This window comes from Miniopterus schreibersii, assembly GCF_964146895.1.
Source record: "Miniopterus schreibersii genome assembly, chromosome: 19".
Taxonomy (NCBI): Eukaryota; Metazoa; Chordata; class Mammalia; order Chiroptera; family Miniopteridae; genus Miniopterus; species Miniopterus schreibersii.
Genome location: NC_138119.1, coordinates 32,533,853 through 32,556,838, shown reverse-complemented (window position 1 = coordinate 32,556,838; position 22,986 = coordinate 32,533,853). Strand labels below are relative to the sequence as shown.

Here is a 22,986-nt window from a genome sequence, read left to right as displayed (position 1 = left end):
TCGGGTGAAGATTTAAAAAAAAAAATAGGCTGCAGAGAAAAAGTAGGTAATCACAGAGGGTGGATCTTATTTGATATAGGAGTCCTTCACAAAGCAGAATTAGTCTTTTTTTTTTTCCATCCTAGTTTCCCTCCCAAGTACCCTTGCCAAAGGGATGCAAAACAGCCCCCCCACACACACACCCCTAGAGTCCTTTCTAAAGCTTGGCCCTAGACCTCCCCTCTTACTCTCACCTTGTCTTTGCTGGGCCTAGCTCTGTGCCTCTCCGCTAAGCCAAGCAGGGTCTTGAGGATGCACACCTCCTAGCCCCAGATGTAGTAGGGCACAGAGAAGAGTGAACTTCACAGTAGCTTTCTGGCAGAGACCAGGGTCTCCTAAGATGCTGGTTTAATGGAATATAAAGCCAGCTTGGCTCCTTGGGAGTCACCTTTGGAAAAGACCACGCTCTTTCATCCATCTTTTTCCCTACCCCCAGTTCTAGAAAAGATTGATTGATTGTGGCCAAGGGCTGGAAGATTGCCCTCAATCTTTAATAATAGTTTGTGAGTTTCCCCTTTCTCAGCCACCGTATCCTCTCTCTGTGGTCACTGGGTTTTTGGTTGCTCTCCATCAAGACTGCTGGTTCCCTCCCAAGTGCACACACAACCGGGCAACTCCCTGAATTACTCTGGTAAATCCAGAGATGACTCTGGGTACCAGTGAGCTGGTTACCAGCTTCTGACCTGAGTTTGTCAGGGCCTGGTCTTCAGGTCACTGCAAGCAGGAAGGAGAATGAAACTGGCATGTCCTTTATCGCAAATAATTTTGAAACTTTGTTGTAAATAAAACATGCAAACATGTCACTTTTTCTGTGTGGATCATGTCCCCAATGTGAACCTAAGCCTGCTAAGTCCATTAACTGTAACATTTTTAGCTTTAAAAGGAGTAGTTTCTGGGTTCTGGAGCAGTGTCTCTGATGGCCTCCCACTGCCATCTCCAGAGAGGCTACTGTGGAGCCCAGAATGCCATGTCACACTTACTAACAAAGAGAACGGAAATGATCTACATACTTTAAAAGTCAAATTACAGTCAGAAGTTTGACATCGGCTTGTGAAATCTGAGCAAGGGGAAATACTTGAACTTTCTGAGTGGCCAATGCCATCATGGTCGGCCAAGTGCATCCCACTCTAAGGGACGGACCTGGTCCCCGAGCTTAGGCTCAGGTACTAGTTGGTTTCCCTGATGTCCCCTGTAACGGAGGTCACATAAACCACCCTCCAAACAGCACTGTTGATTAGGTTACATTTTCTTGCTGTGCTAGACCCAGGAATACTACATTAAAAGACTAGTTGGGGTCTTATAGCTCTAGATCTTCTGATGCTGGCCTTATTTAAGGCAAATGTGCATGAAAACTTACTTGAAAGAGGAAGTGAGGCTGGGGAGGGGAGGGCTAGGAGCTAGTGATTGCCCTCAGCCACATGTAAGAGGGAGAACAGCCCTAGTGGGTGGTGCAGTGGTTAGAGCACACCGAAGGGTTGTGGGTTTGATTACTAGTCAAGGGCACCTGCCTGGATTGCGGGTTCCCTCCCCCCACCCGCTCCTGAGAGAGGCAACCAATCAATGTATCTCTCACATCACTGTTTCTCTCTCCCTCCCTTGGGTGAAGATTAACAAAAAAAAGGAGGGGGGACAAACACCCCCAAGATGATCTCTTCTCTTATGAATTTCCACATTTTCCCTACCAAACCTTTGAACTGCAACTGCGCTGATCAAGTAGGAGAGAGAGTGGTTTGAATAATTCTCTGCTCACCCTCTGGTGGAAGATCTAAACAGAAAAATGAGAGAGATGGAGTAAAATAGTGACGTGTGGCAGCCCAGGAGGCAGGAGACGCGTGTCCTGAGCCCCACCCTGTTTCTTGGCTGGCCTGATTTTCCATCTCTACAAAAAGGCAGTTAAATTACATCGACGATTTTCAGATTACACGTTGAAGATCTGAAAGGTATTCCTCAGAGTGGACTCAGCCCACAGAGTCCAACAAAAGTGGCTTTTTAAAAATGTCTTTGGCTTCCAGGTTAGCTGAAGCTTTATAAAAAACATAACTTGAGAGCACTGTGAACTAGCCATCTCTGAAATGCTATGATTCTGATTAAGAAACCAAATGATCAGGGCTGAAATAATCCCAATTTGGGTAACAATGATTATAGTTCAGCTGAGATTATTATCAAGATGATTCGGCTTTGGAATTTGCTGTGGAAAGAGCAGTTGTTTGTGAATCCAGAGATCTAACTCAATGAAATGGCATAAAATTTGACCAGAGAAGCGGTGGAGTGGGCCTGGGAATTAGAAGGCCTGTGTTGTAATCCCGACCCTGCTGCTTATTTGCTGTGTGACCTAAGGTTTCTCCAACTCTAACACTTTCCATTCTTGCTCTAGTCTCTAAAATTACTATAGAAAACGACAGCATAGCTCTGAAATATCTTTTATTGAATTTGTTAGACAAGTTCTCTTGCCCTGTGATCTGTACAATTTTAGGCATTAATACATCAAAAAACTAAACCAACTTGATGTGAAAGCACAGCTATATGTAGTAGTGATTCCACAATAAAGTTTTCTTTTTTTTTTAAGTAAAAGTGTTGTTGATCCTGGTTGAAAAAAATATCTCTGGATTGGGCTTTATTACATTAGGCATATAGTATCACAAGAAATAAAGTGACTACCGATTGTAAAGTGAAGCATTCTTTAGATTTATTTGGTGTGTATTTTTTTAAAGAGTAAATATAATCATTCCTACAAAAATAACCCTTGGAGAAGGTCGAGACAGCACCCTCTTCCGTTGTTCGACGCCCCTGGAACGTCGCATTACTGGGTGCGTGTTAACAGGACTGCACAGCGCCTCCCCGACGTGGGTGGGCAGGCTTCGCCTAGGCGAGGCCACTTCCACCTGAAACAAAGACACACTGCTCCACAGCCCTGCAAGGACAAGAAATCTGCTCTTGTTTCTTTTCTAAATCAAATCAAACATAGCGCCGAACTAGCTAGCGCTCACCAAGACCTGTGAGAGGCCTCCCTTAGCCGAGTTACGCCAACCCCTGAACCCCAGGAGGCCCGAGGAGGCGAGCGCTGCCCTGCTCCCAGGCTGACGGGAAGGGCTCCCCGACCTCGTCAGCAAGGCCACGCCAGCCAAGGCTCAGCCTGAGCGGGAACAGAAACCACCCCCCAGGCTCGTCACACGCCTTTTGCTTCCAAATTCTCCCTCTTCCCAAAGGCCCTGGGTGCAGTGGGGGCAGGGAGCAGAGAGTGAGAAATATTTCCGTGGTTTCTAAATCTCTCTGTCCTAACCCTGCTCTCTCACGACTTGAACTTCAGAGAAAGGTATGTGCTGCCTTTGTTCTCTGTTTCAGACTTGTCTGGGCCCGAGAGGGCCTCCAGGATCGACGCAAGTGCACAGGGAGGCGGGGGAGGCCGCCGTCGGGGCCGCTGTCAGGGCTCCCGGCGAAGTCCTGCCCGGTTGTCTCAGCTCCCAAACCTCCTGTAAGGAAGCCCGGCTGGAGTTCTCTCACCAGGGGCAACTTGGGCATTTTTTTGGACCCAGAAATGCAAAAGCCATGTTGACCCCCCCTGAAGCCAAAAGAGGCCCAGCCCAAGAGTCAGGGTGCCCTTCCTCCTGCGGCAGGGGGCGGCGCCTTCTTCCTTTGGCTGATGAGTGGGTGGCAGGAAGAGACTAGACAGCGATTCCTTCCTCAGCCCCCCACCTTTACACGCCCAGGTCACAAACTCACAGCAGCAATGAGCACTGAGGGAGCTTCTCAGGGGGCGCAGGGAACTCATGGGCAGGCGCCGTGCCCAGTGCCGGAGATACAACAAATAAAACAGTCCCTTCCCTGGCCCGTGTGACTCAGTGGTTAGAACTTCGGGCTTCACACTAGAGGGTTGTGGGTTCAATTCCCGGTCAAGGGCAGGTACCTGGGTTGCAGATTCAAGTCCTGCCCCCACTCAGGGCACATGTGAGAGGCAAACAATCAATGTGTCTGTCTCACATCGATGTTTCTCTCTCCCTTCCACACTCTCTTAAAATCAATGAAAAAAAATATCCTCATTCCTTGGGTGAGGATTTAAAAAAAAAGTAGTCCTTGTCTAGAAGGGGTTCAAAGTCTCCTTGGAGAGACAGACATTTCAAAAAGGAATCCCACAGCTGAGAAGCACTGTCATGCAAGGGGCCATGGGGACACAGAAGAGCGGAAACCTGGTGCTCAGGAGGGGAAGCTTCAGAGGTGGAGACAACTAGAACACTTAAAAAATAAATAACAATTTTGTTGTTTTGTTTTTATAAAAATGACACTTGATCTTTGTAATAATTCAAGTAATAAGTGTCCAAAGAAAGTAACAAAATACCTCAAGCCCCAAACCCAGAAATAACCTGTAGAAACGCTTAAATGTGACTTAATTGGAATTCTCCTAGAGAAAAAAAAATCTGCTGTTAACATGAAGAAACTTGCCGTTCAAAGGTCCTGAGTACCAAAGTGACAATGAGTTGGGTCTGCTGGGAACGCAGAGTGCCCGCAAGGGGGACTGCCAAGGCTGACCAGGCGTGAGGGCGTGTCTCTTAGAAATGTGCACTTAAGGAACCAAGTAGCCCACAGAAGGCAGGCAGGCTGAGAATGAGGGAGGAGGGCAAAGGGGCCAGTCCATTAAGCATAAAGAAATGAGCCTAACGCATCATGTGATGATAATATAATGAGCTCTTGCATTCGCCAAGGGCAAGGCCAAGCATTTTTCACTGTTAGCCCAATTAACTCTCACAACAGCTTTACCTAAGTACGATTATTATTGTCATTTTACACCTTAAGAATATGAGAGGACCTGCCCAGGATCACCCAAGTAGTAATTTAGGATCTGAACTCATGGTGATGTGAGAGGTTTCTGGTGTTTTAAAATAAATCCTAATGCCGGTAGGAAACAAATCTCAACTGAGTAAATGTGAAGATCTAATCGGCTTTATTAAGCGAATTAATAAAGCAGCATCCATCCCATCCAGCAAATAGAAGGGTGCTCCAAGGGGCTGTACAAACTGGAGGGTTTTTGTGGGAAGAAGGGTGGGGCGGGGGAGTTATTAGCCAAATAATAACAATAAAAGGATTACTTTTAAACCAGGACCTCTTTCTGGGGAGGGAAAGGCAAGGGTTTATCATGCAGATTGTCCCTTCTTTTGCAGGGGTGAGGGGTGTAACAGGTGCTTGGCCAGAAAATTCCAGACTGGTTGATTAAGATTATATTTCTGAGAAAAGTTGAAACTGCAATTAAATCAGGTATTAAGTCTGGGCTTTAGCACAAGAGACACCATTTTGGGCCTATGTTTTTTTTCTTTAACAATATTTTAGAATTCACATGTCACATTTGACCCCTGAAATTATTAAAAGTGACTAGAAGGAAATGTTAGAGCAATCAGGTTTAAAGCATCTACCCTATCCCAGGAGTGAGTAGTTTTCTTCCACTGTTATGATGAACAGCTTCAGACACGTATTTTGTGTTTTAATTGTTGGTTTAATTGGCTTGTGTGTGGGGCAAGAAAGAAGAGCAGGTGAAAGGGTGCAGCCAGGGCCTGGAAACCTGAGTTCCATCTGCCACCAGGGACCTCCTTTAAGGAGTGTGGGGCAGGAGAGAATCAGAAGACCAGAGGCAGGATTAGTCTGACTCGAGCAGGCTCAGTAGATAAGAGATGATCACATGCAAGAGGAAGTTCTTTAAAAAAAGATTTTTTTAAGTGCTAGGGTTCTAAGGTTTGGTTCTATCTGCCTGTCGGGGGAAGGAGGCTGCAAGGGGTGTTTCAGAGGCGAGATCCCCAGCATAAAGGAGGCCTGTAGAGCCCGGCCGGGCGTGGCTCAGCGGTTGAGCATCGACCTAGGATCCAGGCGATTGGGGTTCGACTCCCAGTCAGGGCACATGCCCAGGTTGTGGGCTCGATCTCCAGTTGGGGGCGTGCAGGAGGCAGCCGATCAATGACTCTCTCATCATTGATGTTTCTATCTCCCTCTCCCTCTCCTTTCCTCTCTCTGAAATCAATAAAGATATATTTTTAAAAAATAGAAAAAGAAGGCCTGCGGAGCTGATATCGAGAGAATGATTCCCCTTTTGTTCCATACAGTGCTGGTTACATAGACTATAGCAAGCAGGGCGCTAATATTGCATGCGCAGTTGCATTCCACTGCCCACGCTTACATAAGGTCACCATCATGCGCACGCCCAGAATGGTCGGGGTCATGGACGGGACATCGAGACCTACAAGCCCTCCCTGACACACTTGACGCTTCACCCCCCAGATCGTGGGGGACTGTCCTGTAGACCATAGGGCAGTGCCCTGGGCCCGGAGACCACAGCAACAATAGAGGGTACAGCAATTCCTTGCTGCTGAGCCCATTCCTGGGTTTTTGCCCTACAAACAGCATATCCCGGTCACTGTAAATGACATGTGGCATCCCCTATTGGGCTGCCAACCATTCTAGCGCACGTATAGTATGTTCCTGATCTGTCCGGGTGACCATTCCCGTGGCATGTCAACGGCATTAGGAGATATTTTAAGCCTGTGGCTGCAGGCAATGGGCCAACGTAATCCACTTGCCAAGTGTGTAACGGGAACTCACCCTGCTCAACGTGGCCTGCACGCCATAGCACCTGAGGTCTGCACGGGCGATGTTCTGCACACCAGGGACACTGGTCTAAGACGTCCCTGGCGTCTGCCACTGTCAAGCAGAGGCCTCACCTTTTTGCCACCATTTCCACGGTATGCGCCCCGCATGGCCCAATTTCATATGTAACCAGGAACCTCTGAGTGCCGGCTCCGGCATCTGTTGAAGTGGTCAGGCCTGAGCCAGAGCGTCTGCGGCGTCACTGCCAGGGCTTTGCAGAGGCTTGTGGCCTGCCACGTGATGCAGGGCCGCATGAACAGCAGCCAATTGCTTCTTAATCAAGGAATAGCGGACTTCTGCCCCTTTCCACAGCTGGGACCAAATGCCAGTGGGAGCCTTCCGGGACCCACGCGGTTGCCACAGTCTCCAACGAAGCCTGCACCGTCCACATGCACTGTCAGTGGAAAGGGCAGTGCAGGGTCCACTACCCATAAGGTCTGGGCTTGGGCCACTGCCTGCTTAGTGGCCACAAAGGCCTGTTCACTTTCTGGGGTCCAATCCCAGGTTTCCCCTTTGCGGACTAACCGGTGCAGGGGCTTTGCCAATTGAGCCATGTGGGGTATAAAGTTTCGCCAAAACCCTAACAGGCCTAGATAGGCTTGTAACTGTTCCACCGTCTCCGGACCGGGAAACGCCTGGAGTTTATCAATAACGGCATCGGGCATAACTCCCGTCTACCCGGCCAGACAACACCCAAGAATGTGACAGGTTATCCAGGCCCTTGCACTGTCTTCATTGACTGCGCACCCCCAGCCCGCCAGGGCTTCTCGCAGGCTCAGGGCTCCCCCTTCCAAATCTGGAAGAGAATCTGAGGTCAGTACGAGATCATCAATGCAATGGGCCGCGTGCACAGTAGGGGGTTTGGGCCAGGTGGCCAAATCCTGTGCCACCAGTCCCCAGGGCATATGCAAACAGCTCCGCGGTAAAGCCACAAAGGTCCATTGCCCACCCTCCCAGGTAAAGGCAAATTGTTCTTGGCTCTCCGGAGCACTGTCAATGGAAAAAAAGGCACTGGCCAAGTCCACAATGTCGTGGCGGGTTCCAAGTTCACGGGACCATCTATCCGTAAGCTCGGTAACGTTCAGGACGGCTGCGCGCAGAGGAGGCGTCGCTTTGCTCAATTCCGGATAATCCACAGGCATCCGCCAGGAGCCGTCGGGCCGTGCGGGGGAACTGGGCGGCCTGTGGCTGCCCGCGCCTTCAAGCTCCAGGACAGCCGGTCCGGGCTCCTCGTGCGCCCCAGGCGGCCGGTGCTGTGCCACGCCCGCCACCCGCGTGGCCGGGGTGAGACCAAGGGGCGAGATGCGGCTGCCCCCCAGTCACGGTCTTAACCACGCGCCCCGCGGGCGGAGCTCCCCCTGCGACGCGGCGGCGCTCGGGCCCCGCAACACGCCCCCCCACGTCCTCCGCAGCGGGGGGACCACGCGGTGCAGGCGCGGGCCGGCCTCGCCCAGGGCCAGCGCGGCCGGCTGCACCCCGTCTGCCGCCCCGCCCCCCTCAGTGGCAGCGGCCTGCCCGTGGAATTCGGCGGGTCCCCTACCGGAGCAGAGTCGCCTCCCGCGGCCGCCGGGGGGACCCTCTGCGCGCTCTGCTCGGGTGAGTGGCCGGCGTTCCCGCGGCCGCGGGGGGGACCCTCTGCGCTCTGCTCGGGTGAGTGGCCGGCGTTCCCGCGGCCGCCGGGGGGACCCTCTGCGCCCTGCTCGGGTGAGTGGCCGGCGTTCCCGCGGCCGCCGGGGGGACCCTCTGCGCGCTCTGCTCGGGTGAGTGGCCGGCGTTCCCGCGGCCGCCGGGGGGACCCTCTGCGCTCTGCTCGGGTGAGTGGCCGGCGTTCCCGCGGCCGCCGGGGGGACCCTCTGTGCCCTGCTCGGGTGAGTGGCCGGCGTTCCCGCGGCCGCCGGGGGGACCCTCTGCGCGCTCTGCTCGGGTGAGTGGCCGGCGTTCCCGCGGCCGCCGGGGGGACCCTCTGCGCCCTGCTCGGGTGAGTGGCCGGCGTTCCCGCGGCCGCCGACCAGCTCCTCCAGGCCTGGTCGCCGCCCCCGGCTGGCCCGCGCGCGGTCCTTAACTCGCCGGCGGCCCCATCTCCGTCCCGGCGGCTCCCAGGACTGGGCGCCGGGAGGCGCAGCGACGACCCGCCCCGAGCGGCCGCGTAGGGGGCGCACCGGGCGCTGCGCCCGCTCCCCGGGACCCCCCCTCCCCCCCCGTGCGCGGTGCAGCCGCTGGCCTCGCGCCTGCGACTCGGGGTTCCCGCCTGGCGCGTCGGGGACCAGGCACAGCAGCCCGCGGCCTCCCCGTGGCCCCAGGGACGCCAGCCTCCAGGAGCCCCAGAGCCTTCCTGCCCTCCTCGGGTCGGGGCGGCACAGTACCCCAATCTTCCAGGGGTGCCCACGTCCCTCGGTGCCGCCTCTGGGCACCACCACAAGGAGGCAGGGGCCGCATGTCCTCCCCCGGGGGTCGTTCTCAGAAGGAGCCCAGGGGCACCCACCTCATCCTGTCGACTGCGCCAAGTGGGGGGCTGCAAGGGGTGTTTGGAGGCGAGTCCCCAGCAGTTGCATTCTGCTGGATCGTCCTTGCATAAGGTCACCGTCGCGCTCACGCGGGCTCGTCAGGGTCATGGACGGGACACGGAGCCTCCCAGCCCTTCCCCGGCACACCTGACAGGCGGGGGACAGTGAGGACCTGGAGCGGCAGAGCTGGGGAGAGCCACGGGGGCCCCTGCCCTGGGGCCCTGTGACAGCAGGGACAGGGCTGGGCTGACGGCTGAGGAGATGGGAGAGGGGCGCGGTGCTGAGGCGCCCGCTCCCCTGCCACACCCGAGCCTGCTTCCTTGCGGAGGGTGAAGTCAGAGGCTCCTCCTCGCACCCTCACAGTGGGCTTAGGACTCTCCCAAGAGGCAAAGACAGCTTCAGGAGATTGGTAAGGGAGAGGGTAAGAGAGAGACAAAGGTGGGACGATCCTCAAAGCTGGGGACACTTTAGGTAGACCCGGGACAGACTGTTAGGCTTCTAAGACAGGTGGGCAAAAAGCAGGACTGGACCCATCTTCTCCGGAAGAGCCCTGTGAGCGAGACAGCCAGCCACTGGGGGCCGCTGAGGCAGGCCTTTGGGGAAGGGGGTAGAGGGGCCACAGAAATGGCCTCCAGGGGCCCTGCTAACCCAGCATGAGCTGCACTCTGGGACAACACCCAGAGCAGAGGTTCTCAAAATATTGAAACACGGATCAGCTCCATCGAAATCACCTGGCAGCGTTTGTGACGACACCCTTTCCACCCTCCGCCCACAATTCAGCGTCAGGTGCCAGAGATCCGCACTGGTGTCTAAAAAGCACCCCCCAGTTCTCCTCAGACCTGCAAAAAAACCACTGTGAGCCGGGGGGCTTGTCAAACATGACACGCCTCAGGACCCCTGGGCGAGCAATCACAGATGTCCAGCCACCTTGCCCGCTCTAATCCCACTCCCCACGGCCCACAGCGCCAGGCCAGCGCGCAGACGTGTTTGCCTCTATCTTAGCGAGAGCTGAGCAGCGTTTCCTGTGCCTTGGGCCTCATCAGCACGGTGGTGGAGTTGCTTCCTGTCACTGACTCTCTGTTTCCATTCTGGCCAAGTGTTGATTTGCTCTTTTCTCTCTGCTTTGGGGGTTGGGGAGGATGAGCTGCTCGCAGAGCTTCTCTCGGGCCTCTTGGCACTTTCCACCTCTGTGCCCCTGGCTCTTCCACCGGGGGCCAGGGCCTGCGGCTTCCACCTGAGCCGGGCTCCAGGGCCACCGCACCCGGGTGAGCTCTGCCCTCCTGCAGCGGGCGTTGCAGCCACATCCAGGTAGAACCAAACCTGTCGCTTTTGTATTTTGGGTAACAGCCTGACATTTCAGGGGTAGACACAAGGTAGGGAGTTTGTTGGGGAAAGAAAATTCTAGAAAGAAAGATTTGAAGTTTAAAAACCAATAGACATTTTGTGTGTGGGCGGGGGGCCCTTTGGTGAATAAAGATTTAAGAAGAAATTTTGAGAGTAAAAAATTGTGTGTTAGGGAGTGTTTGGAAGACGTGGAGACAAGGAGGATTTCTGTCATTCTTATCTACTTTTTAAAAAAAAAAGTGGTTCTACCACACAGGATTATATGTAAAATGCAAACTAATTTTCCTTTTCTCCTGGGAGTCAGCAACTTAGGAAAAGTGGCAAACATCCTGTGACCATGGATGTCATCACCCCGACCCTTTCAGAAATCAGAGGGAGGACTCCGGAGCCCAGCACCCTGAAGGTGACGCTCAGCAGGCTGGACGGGTGAGTGGCTCAGGGTAGTGGACAGTCACGGAGAACACTGGCCTACCCTGGGGGGCTTCCAACCCAGCAGGGCTGCCATCCTTACAACGAGGCCCAGGCCCGCTGAGACCACCAGACTCGAGGCTCAGGGAATTTTGCTCTGAGAGGAAAGGAATAGGTGTTAAGGAATAAATGGAGTCATTGGGGGAGAGGAAAAGCTGTGATAACACAGGATTTTCTTAGAGCTAACTGCCTGGCCTGGTTGAATTTCTCACTCCTCAGAGGCCCTGATCACTGTCCTCAATCTTTCCTATCTCAGGTCCCACCAACGGCTCCTCAAAAAAGTACTAGGTCCCAGCACGATAAAAACAAAAGGCTCACTTCCCAAAGATGTATTTTAGGTCTTAAAAACTTGCCATGAATGAAACATGTAATCATAGATATGATAAAGATGTGTTTTAGGCCCTGGCCGGTTTGCCCAGTGGTTAGAGCATCGGCCCGCGGACTGAAGGGTCCCGGGTTCAATTCCGGCCAAGGGCACGTACCTTGGCTGCAGGCTCGATCCCCGCCCCCAGTCGGGTGCATGGGGGAGGCAACCAATCCATGCGTCTCTCTCACATCGCTGTTTCTCTCTCTCTCTTCCACTCTCTCTGCAGAAGCAATGAAAAAAATATCCTCAGGTGAGGATTAAAAAAAAAAAAAAAGATATGCTTCAGGACATAAAATCTCACAGAACTAATCACAGATATCAATTATATGCTTTACCTTTACTTTCCATGTCTTCCTAACAAAAATAAAAGTTCATCAGCAGTCAAAACTTTAGCAACACTGGTAGGTATAAATTTCGGTGCTATGGCAATGGTACAACTCAATAATAATGAATTTAAAATTGCTGCAGTTCGGGGAAATAAATGTTATCATGACAAACATGTGTCACTTGCAGGTGGACAGGGAGGGGAATTGATGGGGAATGAATTCATAAAGTCAGAACCCTGGATTTCCACCCCTCAAAAAAAAAAAGATTTCTGTATTCATTAATTTGTTTATTAATTCACTTACTCATTCATTTAACAAATGTCTATCAGGCCCTTACTGTTCCAGGCACCAGGTGAACGTGATGGACAAGTCCATGACCTCTTGGAGCTTATGGTCAGGTGGGAGAGTCAAATACAAGCAGATAAACAAATGAATGTATAATTTAATGTCCGTCATAAACTCTATGAAGAAAAACCAGAGCAGAGTAAGGGAACTGAGAATAAGGTGTGGCCAGGAGGTGACATTTCAGAAGAGGCCTGAATTAAATGAGGGACTGAGCCTTGCAGGCAGTCGGGGGAGAGCGCAGCAGGTCTGAGACAGCGCTGTGCTGAGCGTGGGCAAGGAACAGGAGTCCTGGCAGAGTCGGGAGGCGCAGGAAGAGGCCAGCGCAGCGGGCGCTGTGAAGGGCTCACCGGGTTGGGACTGTGGATGTCATCCCAGGTGTGATGGGAAGTCACGGAGGGTTGGGAGCAGAGGATGACACAGTCTGATTTACTGTTTGGAGGATCAGGCTGGCTCATGTGTAAAGCTGGTATATTGGGGCGACGGGTAAAATCAAGAAGACCCATTAGGAAGGTTATTGCAAAGGCCCGTGTGGAACACACTGCAGCTTAGGCCAGGTGGTGGCAGAGGAGCGGAGAGAGGTCACTGGGTTCGGGAGAGATGCCCAGGGTTGAGCAGCAGAATCTGCTGGCTGACCAGGAGTGGGACATGAGAGAAAGAGAACACCCAAGGAGGATTTTATTTTATTTTATTATTTTATTTTGAAAAGAAGAAAGCAAGAATTTTACTGCAGCAAAAATGTATTTAGGACAATGAAACGAAGAAGGGCATAGAAGCAACAGGAGAGCCGAGGCTGGGCTGCTGTGGCTCCCTGGGAAGTCAGAGAGAAGGGGGGTCTTGGAGACAGGTTCAGTGGGTTAGCCCGGGGCGAGCTGCTGCTGCCCACCGCTCCCCTGGTTGCAAGTCGCATGGGTTAGGGGATATGTGCCCGTGGGGGAAGGAGGGGGAAGGGAATGGCACAGGCATGCTCCCTGGAGGGAGAGCACCAGCACATTGGGACCTTCATTTTCAGGGGTTTTAAAGGCTGGTCTAGGCCCTGGCCAGGTAGCTCAGCTGGTTAGAGCATCATCCTGATAAGCGAAGGTTGTGGGTTCAATCTCCGGTCAGGGCACATACAAGAATCAGCCAATGAATACATTAATAAGTGGAACAACAAATCAACGTTTCTCTCTCTTGCCCTTCCTCCCTCTCTAAAATCAATCAATCAACAAAACATTTAAAAAAATAAAACAAAGGCTGGGGATTTAGGGGAGGTCTTAGAGCAATAGAATATTCATCAGCTTTAGGCTGCCATACCAAAATGAGATTTATTCTCTCAATTTGTCTGTCCTTGGGTGGGATTGGCCAGTGGCACTAATTGGATTTCTGCTATCTGTGAGTAGGGTGATTTAAGCTATTTACCCTCCGGTTGGGAAAGGAGAAGTGGAAACCATTTACTCTCAAGTGTCCTTGGTTTAGGGAAGATAGGATTTACTATGTAGCTGCAAAATGCTATTTAACTATCTGTCTCAGTTTCTCTGTTCTGCTTGTGCTGGAATTTTCCTAGCAATAACATTCCTCCCTCAGAAATTTCCACCCCTAAAACCTTTTAGGGTTGATGAGGGAGGATGGTCTGTTTTCAGTAACTACTTCCTGCTGATAATGGCCATGGTCCTTGCCTAGTGAGGGTATGGAAGTCTCTGTCCCTGCCTGATCTGAGGGAGACAAGGGAATGGGATTTGAGACTGCAGTAGAGTTGCACTTCAGGAGATGGTGATGTAGATAGATCTATATTGTATAAACAACTAATTAGGTAATAAGGAGTATGCCTATGCAAACAGAAAGGAAAAAACAAAGATTAATGATCATAGCAAATTATAAACCAGTTTCTGAGTCTGTAAGACTGTCAGTCGAGAAGGCTTAAAGTTTCTTTTGCTGGAATGAAAGCAAACGGTAACAATTTGATAGCATCAGATGCTCAGGTAAATTCTGTATGGTTGACATTGCATCAACAGTTCTTAACAATTCCAAGTCAACACATGGGAGAAAAATGAAACATTAGCTTGGAGGCTTGATGACAACTAGAAGAATTCAGGAATCAGTTCAGTTTATAGGCAAAAATGAAACTTTAAAGACAGTGAACTGCACTAAAGTCCAGTATCCACAATTGGGCGTTGCGATTTCCATGAAACACAATTTTTCTCCCTGAAATCACATTCAATTTTATTAAAGAGCCAAATTAAGGACTAATTTATTTACTTTATTAAGTTTAGTTTTAATTTGGCCTAATTATTTGCATAAATGCAGTAAGAATAGCGATTGATTACATAGGCTTTTTAAAATCTGCTTTGCTGGAATTTCATTCATAAGAAATCTTCAGATTGAGCTTTAGCCAGCCCCTTAGGGTGCAGAAGCCAAGCCACACAGTTGCTATCTGAATTTGCCTGCAATGCCTATAGATTTGGGTGGATTCCTCACATTCTTGAGGTCCCCAAAATGTCCTGAGTTTCTTTCTTTGCCATCTTCAGGATAGCAACCTTTGTTCCTTACCTGGAAAGACTGCCATGAACTGTGTGAACAAGCAAGGTACCAGGCCATTTTTTTCAAGGGGCATTTATGGGCTTCAAAGTCAATCTCAATTATTTAAGTCTTTCCGGTGACAGCCAGAGTCCAGGAATTTCTCTCTTGATCATGACATTCCAGTCAAAGAATGGATGGTTTTATGCGTAAAGAGAACAGATTCTTATTGGATTTATGCAAACAAATGAATTGTAATGCAAATAATATTCACTCCTTGAGAGTTGTCAAATTCTGGAGGGATTCGGTAGGGAGAAATAGATAAATGTCTCGATATTGTTTATGAGGATATAATTTACCATATTGTTCTAGGGAAATAAAAACAAGCTTAACCAAGGAGTAAGTAACCAGCATTCCTTAGATTGATGTTGGTGAACACATTTCATGATCTTTAGAAACATAGGTTCCTTTCATGGCAAACACACTCACTTTCAAGCAACTACCTCCAAAAAGCACAAGACATTCATCAGCTCCAAATCTACTTACAGACTTTCTGCAATAAAAAGCCAAAAGCAAGCTAACTTAAGACTTTTCTAGCAATCAATGTTTAACAGCTGAAGTGAGTTAGTTCATCTGCTCAAATGGCTAAAGTGGCGGGTTTTTTCTTTTAATGAGGATTACCTTCCAGAAACTTGCATCCTAAAAGATGGCCCAGCTAGCCCTGGCTGGTTTGGTTGAATGGTTAGAGCACTGGCTCATGGACTGAAGGGTCCCGGGTTTGCTTCTGGACAAGAATACACCTCTCGGTTGTAGGCTTAGTCCTGGGTCCCAGTCCAGGCTCATGCGGGGGGGGGGGGGGGGGGGGGGGACCAATTGATGTGTCTCTCTCACATCCACGTTTCTCTCTCTCTCTCTCTCACTCTCTCTGAAAAACAATGGAAAAAATATCCTCAGGTAAGGATTGAAAAAAGTTAAAAATAAATAAGTAAAAGATGGCTCAGCTAAGAGTTTTTTCAGGTATTTGTATCTCAAAGGTACAGGGAAAGAGATGCAAGCTCCTCCTAGAAGGACATTGGTTTCATAAAGCCAGTTATTTATAAGCATTTTTGAACCCATTAGAGGAGGTTTTGAGGAAGGTAAAAGATTTAGTGGGTTTTGAGCTGTTTCTGGAGCCACACTTCTGGCCCTGTGAAGACTTCATTTGTAAAACAAGGACAATTTTTCAATGCCTCAACAATTGGCCTGTCACCCAAATGTTGGCAATGGACTGACAAATTCATCTATCCATTTTTAGAATGTTTCTTTCCACTTGGGTACATTTTTTCTAGTTTACAGACAGCACTTAGCTTAGGGTAGCCTCTTAGAGCCATAAAGTCTTAGATATATGGAACTTCTGTCCATTTCTCCTAGTTGGAAGGGAACAGGTTCTGATTTTAAGTCAGATATTGATTAAATATTTCTGCCATTGGTACAGAAGCTTTACACTGAAGGAGGAGGCAACTTAGGTTAGGTGTGGTTAGAAATGGGGGAAGTAGTCCCAGTAGCTATAATGGCCTTAGTGGCTTCCCTTCTTATGATAATTTTAACTTCTCCCAAACTGTTGAGAAGGGGAAACACCCTTGGAGCAACTCTATGCTTGCTTCTGGTTTCTTTTCTCTTCCTAAGTCCCATTTTGGTTTTCTACAATTCTTTTTAAGGTGACCTGGCTTTCTACAATAGAAACAAACTCCTCTACAGTCTCCTACCAGACCCCATTTAGCAATTCTGTTGCCTTGCTCTCAGAAACCAGTAGGTGTAGGTGGGGGAACTTCGTGGGCCTTTAGGCAGGGTTCCAAGATAAGTCTTTGTTTGGCTGTTATACAGTCAGGGTAGTCAATTTACATTTCCAGAGGAGATCCTCCTGTTCATGTAATATGAAAAAATGTCCGAACCTAAGGTATTTCTGACCATTTGCTCTGTTGCTTGAAGAGAGTTAATAAAAAGATGCTATTGTGAGTAATGCTCCTGTTTTGAGGCCATAACTCCCCATTAGGGAGCTTATACTGTGGCCAGACTAAATTACAATAGAAAATGTCTTTTCTTTTTAAGGTCTGGGGTTCAAATTGTGCCCAGTTAGCCAAAATCCAGGCCAGGGGGACTCCTGTCTGGCATAGAAGGTTGATTCCCCATCTGGAGGTTAGGAATTAGAGAGCCCAGGGTCCTAGGGTCAATCCCAGAGACCTAGGGTCCCAGCGCTGGAAGGCCAGCTTCTGATGGCACAGCCATCTAGCGGGGTGAGACACAGAGGGTACCCCGTGTTCTCACCATAATCCCAGGTTAGGAATTTGAGAGCCCAGCATCCTGGGGTCACTTCCAGAGCCTGGCTTCAGAGCGCTCGGGGGCTAGAGTCTGAAGTCTCAGGGGTCTAGGGGGATGAGACCATGTAATCTCACCATAATCTGAGAGGATGGGAAGTCAAGTTTTACCAGGTGACGAGTGTCTTCGCAGACCTGGTTGGGATGGGATATGCCTAGGAATCTGGGAGCAGGCAAGTCTGCTCAACTAAGGAAAAGGGGCAGAAAAGAAAAATAGAGCTAGTGTGTCCAGAGGATAGATAATAGGGTAAAGGGGTTTTATAGATCGAGGAGAGTTTTTCTAAAAGGTTCTTAATGTAAATAATGTAGGAGCCAGTAAAGGGAAGGACTGAAGGTTTGAGGTAATTTTAGGGAGCCCTCATTTATGGTCCTCAGAAAGCAATTCTAATTGAAAAGCCAAAGGTAAAAACCAGCCATCTTTTTTCTTTTTTTTTTTTCTGTCCTGTTATCTTAACCCTAGAGTCTCTCAACCCTTAATCTTTAGCTCTACCTCCAGGATTTAAAAAAAAAAAGCTCAAAGAAAGCCTGAATTTAACTCCAAACAAATGCTCCAAGGTGCCTGCACAGTACGGCAATCTGCAGAGAGAAAAAGCCCCATGGCCAGAGGAAAAGCTGCAGGGAGGAAAGAGAACAGTCAGTCATGTCCTTCAAGCCACGGTGGCAAGGGTGATTGGTGATAAAACAATCCTAGTCACAGCACCAAATACATTTTACTGGGGAGATGGGGAGACCTCGGTTCTTGTCTCCTTGAGGGAAAGATTTCAATCAAGAGACCAAGTGCAGAAAAGACAGCAAGAATTTATTGACTGCAGCAAAAATATACTTAAGCCAATAAAACAAGGAAGGGCACAGAAGCAACAGGAGAGCCGAGGCTGGGCTGCTGCGGCTCGCTGGGAAGTCAGGGAGAAGGGGGGCCTTGGAGACAGGTTCGGGGGTTAGCCCGGGGCGAGCTGCTGCTGCCCACTGCTCCCCTGGCTGCAAGTCTCATGGGGTCCCTGAGGTTAGGGGACACATGCCTGTGGGGGAAGAGAAGGCATGGGCATGCTGCCTAGAGGGAGAGCGCCCAAGGGTGATTTTAGGTGGAGCTACTGGATGGTGGGAAACACCAGAGGAGGAGCGGGCTTATGGGAGAAAGGGAGCTCTGTTCAGACAGATTTGGTTTGAGGTGTTAGGCAGCCTCGTGGAAATGACCAGGATAGAGTCGGATAGACAAGCCTAGAGCTCAGGAGGAGGAAAACCTTCCCTGGCAGATGGCCTGGTTTCTGACAGCTGGGGGTCGCGGGTCTGCCAGTGATTCCTTCTGTGACCTCGGCTGGCTGCCCGCTGCCACCGCAGGCAATGAAGAGCAGCGGCCCTGTCGCCGCAGGGAAGTTGTAACTTGCAGCGAACTTGCTCAGTGCATTGGCGTTGGTTCAATTCCACAGAGCAGAGCGTTGCTTGGGGACCAGCTCCGCAAGTTGGTGCTGAGAAGGTTATTCAAGTGCACACAAGCTGGCCTCCGTCACAGAGCCACTCCCCAGTTGTAAATCGGCTAATCCTTTCCTCCTCCAAAGAGGAAGCCCGGGAGCGGGAACGGGGAAGCGAGGACAGATGAACCTGCCTTCCCAAGTCTGGAGGCCGGTGTGAGGCAGTGGAAAGAGCATGATCTTTGGGCCCAAAGAGCCCTTGACTGGCTTTCCATCTTGGATCCTTCCTACCTGTGTGATCTTTGATAGATTACTTTCCCCTTCGGAATCTAAATCTCAGGTTTCTTGGCCGCAGAGAGGCAGGATTGTTGTAAAGATTAAATAAGTTTCACAGGCAAACCCCTGGCATCCAGTGAGCATTCACATGGGTTAGTTCCTTGTCCTGTGTCCAGTTTCCTTCTGTCCACGAAGAGGTGACCCTCTCCCACCACGCAGCCCACCCCAACTGGCCTTCCTTCACTGGGCTCCCACTCCAAATCCTGGGGCACTAACTCCTGAGGGAAGCATCTTCTTCAGCCCCATCCCCGGCTGGGGCATGGCACTCCGTTTTCCTCACAGAGATCAAGACCAGAGCAGCAGCATCTTTTCTGGGTTTGCGGGACTCCTTGCCGTCCTCCTGGCCGCCGCGGCTCTCTGCGCCCTGTGGAACTGGAGTAAACGGAAGAAGCGTGAGTCCCCTATTTGTTCAAAGCTGAGACACATTAGGACCAATAATCCAGCCTGGCATTTAAAGCCCAGTTTATTCCCCAGGGATAAACTATTTCACCAGGGAGTCCTCTGTTCTTACCCAACACACTGATCCTTGTCTCCCGCAAGATCCCAGGCTGTGGCTCCGAAAGGCTTTGTGCTGATTGGAGAGCCATCTGGATCTAGTACCCCTGGGCCCTGGCTTTCTCCTCCTGCTCTATCCACTGAGTCCCCTGTCCTTATAGCTCAGATTTGTTAAGAGTGAAAGTGTATTTTTTATGGTGCAGGGTGAGGGTGGGGAATACTTTCAGGGAGCATCTCATCCCCAGGATTCCCCTTCTGTGTCGTTACCCTGCAGGGCGAGTTCCTTACCTGCACTTGCTGACTCTGCCTCCATCCAGACGTCGAGCCAGTAATATCTATGACCTCTTGCCCCGGAGACAAGAAGTGCTAGGTGGGTCTTTCTAATCTGTGGAGTCAACATGCAGAACTTCTGCCCCCAGAATGCACCTTTCACCACCTGGAAGCAACTTTCTCTAAGCTTCCAGCACCTTCTGCCCTTCAGGGAGCATAGAAAAGAAAGGGCTAGATAACCGTAAGATGCAACTCCATTGGGGGGGGGGGGGTTAGAAAGCTCTAAAAAAGGAGCAGGGGGTTGTCTAGGTTTGGGGTTTTGGTTTTTCCTGACATTAAGGTAGCAGAAGACATATGGGTGTGTCTAGGGGTGGGGCAGATATTCCAAAGAATGAAGGATGGGGCCGTCAGCATTACCGCAGGGAGGGCTCACCCAGGAGCTCCCTTCCCAGCCTCCCACCCCTGTGCTACTCTTCTCAGGTCCCACAGAAGCTGAGGAGGCTCCAGGTCTCAGAGCACATCATCTTCATAGTTCTGAGCCTCTCGCCACAGAACACCAGCCCCCAGACACCAGACACCACGCAGCCCCACTCCACCCATGATGCAGGGAGTGTGCAGGCTGAAGCTGGGACTGGCTGTCTCAGGCTTTGTTCTCTGTCCTTCCAGGGAGACATCAGGTGAGGAGTACCCTCATGTTCAGTGTCGAGAGCCTCCTCTCCAGAAACTCGGACAGCCCTTCCTCCGGCAACGTGGTAAGAGGAGCGTGCATGACCTGCCCCTTGGGAGAAATTATTTGTTTCTGGCGGAACTGAGGTGAAAGAGTTGGAGGTCACAGATCTGTGTCACTGCAGACAAACAGTGGGTCCTTTGGCACTCACCCTTATAGGCCCATTAATAAATCAGGAAGACTAGCTTCAGGACCTCCCGCTGCCCAAGGAGAGGAAGTAAGAAAGCTAGGAACCAGTGCTTGGGATGCTAAGAAGGACACCAGGGCACGAGTCCTCCAGGACACGTTAGAATTGCAATGGGTGGTTTTAACAAAGACACGGTAACTTGCTTGTTCAAATGAGCGGGGTCCTCTTCAAAGCAGTTGCCTCAGGAGGGTCGCAGATGCTCCAACATGGCTGTTGGTGCTCAGAACAGACTTAAAACCCTGCTTTGGGACTTACTTCTGGGGCTTGTGCCAAATTATTTTAATTATCATTAACAGCAGAAATAGTCATAAATCATTGAGCGCTGTAGCTAGTGTGGAAAGCGTTTGATCAAATGCGGGCTTCCCTTTGAGGTGCAAGGAGAGAATTACAGCTCGGAACTGGCCCCCTGTGGCTGATGCTGTGGCTGAGGGTAGCTCCCAGGAGTCCCTCACGGTGCAGGGCAGAGGCACAGGGACAGTCAAGGGACTGCTTCGGAGAACAGGGTGCTCGTTTCCATAGGGAAGTTCTTGTTTGCTCGTTTGGTTTTATGGTGATCCCGAGTAAATGCAGTGTGCTAATGGTGTTTCTGTCATTACCTGGCCTCTCGCTACCACGTGGCTACCTCCGTATTGCCACCTCTGCTCCCTCCTCCTACAGGTCCCATCCTTGGACTCCACTGATGCAGGGCAGGGCAGAGAAAACTCCATTGCCAAAGCTAGTTCCAGGACTTGGGTGGGTCCTCGGGGGATTCTGCAATGAATCCCCTGACTTCAGCCCACAAATATGGTTAGTTTGGACTCTGTAGTGTTTGAAGAATATTTCAGCCAGTTGCCAACTCTTAAAAATCTAAAAGATCTCACATTAAAGTCCAGATGTCCAGCTTTTCTTGAAAATTCAGAAGTTCTGGAAACATCAGACCAGCATCCCCAAATGGCCATAATCAGCTGAGTCTGTGTCAACTGCCCCTTCAGTAATTATGGCGAGCACTTCAGGGTTTTCTGTGTGCCAGGAGCAATTCTAAACACTTCCCCTTAGTAATCCGTTCACTCCTCACAGAAACCTTATAATGTAGGTTCTATAATTATCCCCATTTTATAAGTTAGGAAACTAAGGCAGGAAGAGGTTTGGTAACTTGCTCGAACCCAGCAGAGCGGTGAGGCCAGGATCTGCACCCCGTCTGAGTCACTATGCTAGATTGCCCCTCAGTGTGCTCCTCCCTCCCTCCCCTCCCCATCGAACCCTCACATTGGGGCCAAAACACAGTTACTATTTACCGTCACATTACACGGTTGCTTTCCCTAAACTCAGCCCATTTTGCTCACACCCGCCTAGCATCCAAAGCCTGAGACCCCTGGTGCAGAGCCATTCCCCAAGGTGGAGAACTGAGTGGAAGAATGAGAGAAGGGTGCTGGGGGGGAGAGGAAAGGCTTCCCCCATGTCTCCTTCCGTCCTCTCTGGCTGTCTCCTCTCGCTCACAGACCTCCCAAGCAGGCGACGCCCTCCAGGTGCACAGAGCCCAGCCGCTGGCTGTGGGCATCTATGACAATGCCGCCGGGCCCGGGATGTGTGGAGACCTCACCCCCTCAGCACACTGCGTCGGTGTCAGAGTGGCTGGAGACTACTCCAGCATTTCTTCAGAGGGCTCCAGGGAGTATGTCAACGTCCCCACAGCAGAGGAAATTGCTGAGACTCTCGCTTCTACCAACAACCCCGCTGGGGACCTCTTTGTGCTCCCAAGTGCTCAGGAGCGGGGATTTACTGAGGGAGACGAGGGCTGTGGCAATGCCAGCGACTGCACCAGTTTTTTGTCTCCAGGAACTGAGAGCAATGATCCACTCAGCGATGAGGAAGGTTCTTCTCAGACCTCAAATGACTACGTCAACATGGCAGAGTTCAGTCTTGGGGCCATGCAGGAGCAGCAGCCATGGGTGTCTTTTCAGTGCTGCAGAGATTATGAAAATGTCCCACCAGCAGATCCCAACGGAAGCCAGCAGCAGGCGGAAGAAGTGACGTCCTCAAACACAAACTGTATAGAGGGCAGGACAGATGGTCTAGGGACCCACGTACAACCTGTCATGCAGCCGGGAAGGTTTTTGGTTTTAGGGGATTATGTGATTTATCAGCCATCTGCACAGAGTGAGAATAGTCAAATGGAACATGGAGAAGAGATGTCAAATGGGGACTCTAATGATTATGACGTTGTGCTGGCTGCCAAGTTAGGAGGCGGGGACTCTGAGCAGGAACCAAACCCATGGCTCCTCCCTGATGAATTAAGGCCCACCTGCCCAGCTGGAAAGCCACAGGGGCTAGCCTATCCTGCCAAATCCAAGTGAAGACCCTTGACCATCCTTGTATTTCAGTGGATTCGTTCAGTTAGGCTAAAAAGATGCTGAGTAGGGAGCTAAGAGGTTTATAAAAGCAGAGGTTTGGAAAAGCCAGAAAGAAATTATTTTCAAACAGGGTACCATTATCTCTCCTACCAACCTTAGAATGTTTCCTAAAACTGCCTTTTAGGACTCTTAGGAGATTAAAAATGAGAGAGTACTTTAGTGCACAGTAGAAATATAAAGTAGTCTAAAATCATTACCTTCACTAATACCAGCAGGGTGCAAAGCAAAAGTTGAGATTATTTTGTAATATGAGCAGGGGCCAACAGGAAGGAAGAAGTCCGAGGGGTTGGGGGACAGTTTCCACTTTGAAA

At 50.5% G+C, this 22,986-nt stretch overlaps 1 protein-coding gene across 1 annotated transcript; it reads left to right on the top strand.

The window, feature by feature from the left end:
- Nucleotides 1–18,865: 18,865 nt before the first annotated feature.
- On the top strand, nucleotides 18,866–22,708 carry LAX1 (lymphocyte transmembrane adaptor 1; the record flags this gene model as incomplete). The annotated part of the gene is made up of 4 exons (XM_081120524.1): nucleotides 18,866–18,998; nucleotides 19,376–19,471; nucleotides 20,038–20,123; nucleotides 21,764–22,708. The coding sequence occupies 4 exons, from the start codon at nucleotides 18,866–18,868 to the stop codon at nucleotides 22,616–22,618; spliced, it is 1,170 nt and encodes a 389-aa protein (XP_080976650.1). The 3' UTR covers nucleotides 22,619–22,708.
- Between the last annotated feature and the right edge of the window lie 278 nt (nucleotides 22,709–22,986).